The sequence below is a fragment of the Phlebotomus papatasi genome, chromosome 3, assembly GCF_024763615.1.
Source record: "Phlebotomus papatasi isolate M1 chromosome 3, Ppap_2.1, whole genome shotgun sequence".
Lineage (NCBI taxonomy): Eukaryota > Metazoa > Arthropoda > Insecta > Diptera > Psychodidae > Phlebotomus > Phlebotomus papatasi.
The window spans coordinates 50355295-50363241 of NC_077224.1; the positions used below are offsets into that span (position 1 = coordinate 50355295).

Below are 7947 nucleotides of genomic sequence, written 5' to 3' on the forward strand. Positions count from 1 at the left end.
TATTTTAAACAAAAATATCTTGAGTGCCCTTAATTAATAAAAAATTATCAGAATTTGTCGTAACTTCCGTTTTTGGTGAAGTTACGAAAAATTTCCATATAAAATCAACATTTGCCGTCACTTATTTTGCTCGCTTACGTGGCTTGTAATTTGAAGCAAAGTTGTAATATTTCTCAATAAAATGTTCACAAACTTTTCCAAATATCTAAAGACAGTTCTAAGCTAATCATGCGCTGTTAAGTCATTTTTATTCAATATTGGTAAGGAAAAAGTGGATATGTATTCCCTGTCTACTGTCCATCTATCATTAGTTCAAAACAAAACAAGCTATGCGACACCCAAAATTTATTCAATAAAACTTTATGAAATAAAAACCACAGTAAGTGATTGAAGGAAGCTTCATCGTTTGAGGCACTACTGTCTAGCGAGCTATTGGAGAATTTTTCTATATATCAGAGCATCAGAGGTGATCACATATTTGTCTGCTTCCTTCGGATCGCCCACCATCTTTGCCAACTACAAACACCACCCAAGGGAACCTCACTTGAAAAAAGTGTACAAAATTTAGGAAAAAAAGAAAAGTTTTCGGAAAGGAAAAGAAAAGAAAAAAGAAAAAAAGAAAGGAAGAAGAGAAAGGAAAAATTACAAAATGTTTAAAAATTTGTATTTGAATTTAAAATACTAAAAAAATGTTCACAAACCTAATCAATTCTTACTTGGTTAAGTATTATTTAAATGTTGAAATTTACTGGTATATGAGTTAAACACTTATCTTCTAAATTTCAAGAAGAAATTTCTGGATGATTTTTGTGTCTGAGGACAAAATGTCCGAATTGGTAACATCTAAAACATATCCAAAAATGAAAAGTATCGATAGTTTGGTTCTTGAGATATTCCTAAAAGATTGATTTCTGGAGGGAAAGGATAGACGTTGGGATGAAATTGAAGTGACATTTGGATTCCTTGGATCAACTTATGGGGGAGTACTCAGAACATTCCAAGTCGATATCTTCATTAGTTTGTCCAGAAAGTGACCCACGATTCTATCCTGGTGCCAGCAGTAGATGGTCAAAATTTTGCACTGCAAAAAGTGTCTTCTTCGACATAAGTTGTTCTGGATTACCATGGTTTATGCATAGCAAATTAAGTGCACAAGATTTTAAAAGCTAATGAGTCAAGCTTCCCAACAATAGTTCACTCATCCAATTATGTTCATCAGGAGCTGAGATATACCACTCCAAACTTTAGACCTCTTTTCTGACATTAATTGTGTTCTCTAAAAACAGAGTAATTTAGAAGGAAAAGTATTTTTTTAGATTGTGTGATACCCCCTGAATACATTTTCTTTTTAAAAACTAATTGTGAATGAACAGATAAAGATAGAAAGCTCAAACCAAAACAAGATAAAAGCATATTAAATATTAAATAAACTCACTTTTAGTCATAGTAGTTGGTCTATAAATAATTTTGGTTAATCTAGAGATTAGTTAGTATAGTAAGGTGGGGTAACTGGGTCGTTTTCCGAAGAGTGCTACTTAAACGTTTGTTTTTGGACTTATGAAATTCTTTTTTACTTCTTCTAAATCGATAGAATTATTCACTTTTTCATTCAGAAACATAACATAAAAAAAATTATCAAAAATATTAAAGAAAATTTATAATATAATGATAATACTGAAATAAGTCAGCATGCACCATTTTTTCTCTTTGAGCCACCCTAGTATTCAATTCATATCTCAAATGCCAATAGGTGAGAATACAATTTCTTAAAGTACCAAATAGGGTCAAAGGTATTTCTTCGACCCAATTTGCTTTTTTTGTTGCATTCGTTAATAATTTGCGAATTTACGGAATGTTGTGTGAGGCAGCACTGAGTAATTTTACTTGATTGCAATAGCTGTGACTGTTTCAAGAGGTGACTGAAGTTGTGGAACTTAAGAAAATGCGTGTGGAACTTCTGTGTTTGTAAACAATGCGTAGTTTTCTTTGAAAAAAATAGAGAAAATTCCTGAAAAATGGCTTATCAGTATGTGGAGTACAGTCAGAAGTGTGATGAGAATGAAATTTATCGGAGAAAGCTGAAGAGAATCAAGAGAAAAATCAAAGAAATGGTTTTTGTGAGTTTCCTCGGATGAATTTTTCCCAGTGGCTTGTTTGCTGATTTTCAGAACTTTCCTTTTGCAGGAAAATGCCGCCTTGTGCGACCAAGTAGCTCAGCTTCAGGATAATATTGTCCTGGTTAAGGAGGAACGTCGATTTCTACTCAAGAAACTCATGGAATTTGAACCTCCGGATCCGGAGATGTTTAAGAATTCTAGTCAGGAATACATGAAGAAATCGAAGAAGAAGACAAATCCGGATGGGACAGCTCCGGCAAAGGTAAAGGGTACGGGAAAGCCTGGAAGGCCAAGCCTGAAGAATAAGCAGCTGGCTCAGCAGCAAACCAAATCCCAGCCTCAAATGGTCGAAATTACCATTGATGCCAATGGACATCCTACTCAGTACCCATTCAGTGTTGGACACTTGACAATCTCGTCCCTGGGTGAGATTGTTTGGGACAGGCCGGCATTCCACACTGAACAGTGGATCTATCCAGTTGGGTACTCTGCAATGAGGATTTACGGAAGTGTCCGGGATCCACGGCGCAAGACGGTGTACACATGCAAAATCCTGGATGGTGGATCAGCTCCGATTTTCGAGATTCACATTGAATCCGATCCGGATGTTGTTATTTCCGGAAGCAGCCCAGATTCTTGCCATGCAACTCTTCTTCAGTATTTATCTGGCACCATGGACCTCCGGAACATGGCTATGCGTCCTCAAGGTGATTGGTTCTTCGGTCTGGCTCATCCCACCATCATGACACTCATCCAGAACTTTCCCAGCGCCAGAAAATGCTCCCGGTTTCAGGGTTTCGAGATGGTCGGTGGCGCCACCTATGCTCTCGACAAGGACAATGATCCGGCTCTGAATTTTGAGGCTCTGCAACGCTTCATCGCCATCTCAGCCTATCACACTGTTCCGGAAATCAAGGAGGAACCACCAGATGAGCTCTTCGAGCAAGATTCCAGTGAGCAGTACTTCAAGAAGTAACGACCTTCCACGGAGCTGTCGGCGGGATGAAAAATGTTTAGTGGAGGGAGAGCCGTTAGAGCTGGATCAGAAAAGGCCAAAATTGCCCAAATGTTTCTCACATCAAGTGCAATTAGGTGATAATCGAGCGGGTATTTGCCAAACTGATTCCGTTAAGACAGCTTCAATGGACTCCACGCTTTACAATTTAATGGATTAAATGAGCCACGAAATAAGAAACGTATCAATACGCATTTTCATTGCACGATCTCGCAGACTTTTTATTCGACATGTTTAGGATTTCTTGGAAATACTTGGACATATTCCTTAATAAAAAATAAATAATAGATTTAAAAAGTTTTATTTGGATCTTCGAAGTCATTTTAAATTTTTTATAGGGGAGAGTGGGGTAATACGGTAAATAGGTATTTAAATTTTTTTTAGCCACCAATTAATAAGTATAAATAAAACTAAAAAATAAACTAAACAAATATTGAAATAAAATAAATAAATGCTAATTTACCATCTGAAATTTTTTTATTTTTAAAATTGTGCATTACAGGAAGTTTCGCTTTTAAAGAAATTCTCAGGACCGAAAAAAAGCTCGCGAATTCACGCCAGTGACGCAAAAAATTGCATAGGGGAGACTGGGGCAAAAAGTCACAAAACGGATATTTTATTTTTTCACAAGCTACCCTAGCGCCCCAGAAATTTCTAATTAGTGCAGTCTTATAGGAAATTTACTGCTCTACAACTTTGTGAAAGTCATTTTCCTCTATTTTGTAAGGAAATACATTTATAGAGCTGTTTTCTAAAAGGTAATTTTGTGACCATTCTCGATAATGCTGGGGCAAATAGTATCAGGCATGAGATACTATCACATTTTGTTTCGCTTTATTACGGGATTCCGCAAATTTGAAAAAATACGGAGAAGACATATTTTCATAGAAAATTTATTCATCTACACCTTTGTAAAACACCGTTTTCTCTACGAGAAAAGTGAGAAAACGAGAAAAGCGTTTTTCAAGCTATTTAAAAAACACACACAAAAGACTGCAAATCGTTTGACCAATGCAAACAACAAGCGACGAGACATGGTAATGACGTTTCTTTTCGCCGTGAGACATCAGAAATTGCTTCGCTTTTTTGTTAATTTTTGTTCTATACCTTTTGTTACTTTTTACCCCAAGTGGCCATTTTTAATAAAAGGATTTCTGGAGAAAAAAACTTTTGTGAAATTCTAAAATAGATAGCGGATTCGTATTCAAAAAAGCCAAATTATTTAGAAAATATTCACCAGTGCATCAATTTTGGAAAATAAGTAGGCAATAATTGTTATCTTCTGCAAGGAAAATATTTCAAAAATAGGGCTAAAAATTTCGATATTTTTTATTTTCTAAATTCCTTGTTCGAATTCTAAGAAACTTACGGCATTTCAAGAAGGTCTATGGAGGCTATCTATAGAAAAAAATTTGAGCCGCTATCTCTTTTATCTTGGAAGATATTGAATTTTCAAATTTTCAATTTGTGACTTTTTGCCCCAGTCTCCCCTACCTATAGGAGAGGTCTTTGAAATAAGTTAACTCTTTTGTCTCCTTTGGGACTCTGGGTACCCATGGAAAAAAGATTTTTTTTACTATTTAGAATCGATAAAAATCCGATTCTTGTGGATGATTACAAACTATAAGGATGTCCAAATCTACGATATTTTTTGCAGGATCCTAATTAACTCCTGAGCTAAGATATTCTTGGTCAAAATCGTGAATTTTCGATTTTCTGCTTCCTTGCAGATATTGTGACTTTTTTGATATTTACAGTAGACTCTCACTCAATCGGCTCTATTTCAATCGGGCGTCAAATTTTGGTGACAATTTTCACGCTTAATTATAAAGCTAATTCGCTCAAATTCGCTGCAGTTCTTCCTATTTGATAGTGATTCTTTATAATTGAGCGCTTTTTGTGGAATTTACAAAGGCTTTGACGCTCAATTCTATCGCTAAACCGGATGACATTTCGCCCCATATTCCCGATTGAGAGAGAGTCTACTGTATAGACCCGAATAAGGAAAAACCTCTCGGGGCCAATAAGTATGATAACTAATAATTACTGATTGCATAAATTCGAAAAGTTTTTTTTCTTAAATTTTCAAAAAACTTGTTCAAACTTTGTTTACAGCAAATTTTGCATTACATCTGATAACTTTAAGTGACAAAAATCATCGGAAAAACCTCCCTGAAGAAACATAAAAAATATACAGTAGACTCTCTCTCAATTGGGCATTTGGGGCAAAATGTCATCCGGTTTATCGATAGATTTGGGCGTCAAAGCCTTTGTAAATTCCACAAAAAGCGCTCAATTATAAAGAATCACAATAAAATAGGAAGATCTACAGCGAATTTGAGCGAATTAGCTTCATAATTAAACGTGAAAATTGTCAACAACATTTTTTGGCCGATTGAAAAAGAGCCGATTGAGTGAGAGTCTACTATATATTCTTGATGGTTCTGGTGAACAGGTGAACTAGTAAAATATTGACAGCACAACTGACAGAAAATTCAGTCATTAATGATCAGAAATTTAACGATAAATGTATTACAATACGGGTGGCATTTTCCTACCACTGCTAGATACCTAAAATCAGGATTTCCCCTAAAAAGTTAGCAGAGAAATATCAGAATCTTCTAAAGGCCGTACTGATCCCGTTCATTCAGACCTAGCCCCTTGAGGATGTGATATTTCAACAAAATAATGAGTTTTATAATGGTTTTATGAGAGGGAATTTAAGATTTTTAACTAATCAGCCTAATCAGCGATCGTTTCAGGTTTATAAATCTGTGGGTGATACTATTTAGTCAAATTATTGAAAGTCGCTGTCAATACAATCATACCCGTCAAATAATTTCGTCAGATATCTTTAAGTTTTCTGCAGTTTTCTACACCTCTGTCGAAAATCTGCCCAGAAATCCGTAGATATTCTTACGAATTTTTGTTTAGGCTTCGGACAAAATTCGTCAGAAATTTTTGCAGATTTTCTGACGAATCCTGGTGCATACTCTGACGAATTTCTGTAGATATTTTGCCGATTTTCAGTAGATTTTTTCTACATTCCAGACTTTCCAGACAGCTGTGTCTGAAAAGATAGAATATTTTTCATTGAATTTCGTTTGCAAAATTCAATAGAGTTATTATTGGTAATATCACATTATATAAAATAAAGGATTCTGCGACGCCGTGTTGTAAGTAGAGAATAGTGAAGTGACAACTTTAAACACAGTGTCGACCTAAATTTCGTGTTTTTGTGTCATTCCATGGGCGATTTTTAAGAAATTAGTATTTTTGTCTTGAATCTTTTTACTCATCTAAAATGTGTAATCGGTAATGTTTCTTAAGTAGAGCATACCATTTTCTTTGCAACTGCTGCAGTTTCTTGATAAATCAACAATATTTTTGTTGAGACAATGGAGACTATGCAGATTTCCAATGCAGAAATTCTGCCGAGAATCTGCAGATTTTCGGAAGAATTTCTGCCGAAAATCTACGGATTTTCAGGCAGAAATTCTGTCGAAAATCTACAGATTTCCTCTGAATGTACTAGAATATACCGTTACAATTCAAAAAACCTCCGAGAAAAATCGGCAGGCAGAGCAATGATTTGACGGGTACTTTAGCGCTGAAACTGCCATAATACGGGTATGGAAGGAAATTACTGGAGAGCCGCCGCTTCAAAAACTATATTTGACCATAACAAACCACTTATAGTGTATTATTTTGAATAAAGACGACCGCATAGAATACAAAAAAATATATGTTTTTAAATTTTCATTAGGTTTTTATTAAAATATTAGTGGTGAACTTAATTAATTTTAGCGCCAGTGAGCGCGGCTCACCACCATGGAAAACCAGAGATATTGAGTACTACGGACGGCCGGACGGCAGCCGGACCCGAAATTGCCGGCTTATGCTTTTCGGCATCAGGGATGTTCAAAACATACCCTGTGAATTTCAGCTCGATCGGAGCACTTTGAGAAAATACGAGGATTACAATAGGTGTGATTAGAAGGAATCACACCTAAAAAATTGTTATACGTTCCCATATTGTACAAAAAAATAAAACTGCTCTCTCTTGGAGTTCGAGCAGTTAAAATTAGGCTGATCGGATCTACACACGAGCCACACCACCCACTTTGTGCAAGTTTCTTAATTAAATTTCGCAGAGTGTATTACAGTTTTTCTGTACCTCATTCCAAAGATATCTTCTGCGCTTATGCAATTTTTCTGTTTGATATTCGTAATAATATCATATCACATCAGTCCTCCTGCTGCCTTAAAAGATAATAGAACTTAATTTTAGGCAAAAATTAATTTTGGTTTTTTAAATTCGTATTTAGAAGTATAATTTGACCTTAACCATTCTTTTGTATAAGACCGAAAAATATGTAGTCAGGGTAAAATGTAGATAATTTTATTGATCATTGATTTGACCTATATAGGGGGTCCACAAAAACCACAAGTTACTATCTGTAATTGTTTGGTCTCTAACTGTGGTAACGCTCAGGAACGGACGATTTATACTAATAAACAGCGTGACATTCATTATTCAAAATCGTCTAATTAGCGAAATTACAATAAAATTTTGTAATTAAAAATTTTAAAAATATATAATAAATTTCTCTAAAATTAATAAACAATAAATTCTATTTGCTCCAGATAGCGTAGTGCAGAATCCAAAAACTTTGCACTTAAGAGTAATCTTCACAGGAGAAAGATTACCCACGAAGAGAGGTTTAGAACGTTTCTCCGTGGATTTGTTTTGATTAAAGATGCTCATATTTCTCCAACCACCACCTTTTGCAATTCTACGCTCGCGTGCTCAAA

The 7947-nt window shown here is 35.3% G+C and overlaps 1 protein-coding gene across 1 annotated transcript; it reads left to right on the forward strand.

Moving 5' to 3' along the window:
• Positions 1–1917: 1917 nt before the first annotated feature.
• Positions 1918–3599, forward strand: LOC129807195 (transforming growth factor beta regulator 1). The gene is made up of 2 exons (XM_055856293.1): positions 1918–2117; positions 2185–3599. Exons 1-2 carry the CDS (start codon positions 2016–2018, stop codon positions 3091–3093), a joined length of 1011 nt encoding a protein of 336 aa, XP_055712268.1. The 5' UTR covers positions 1918–2015; the 3' UTR covers positions 3094–3599.
• Positions 3600–7947: the final 4348 nt, after the last annotated feature.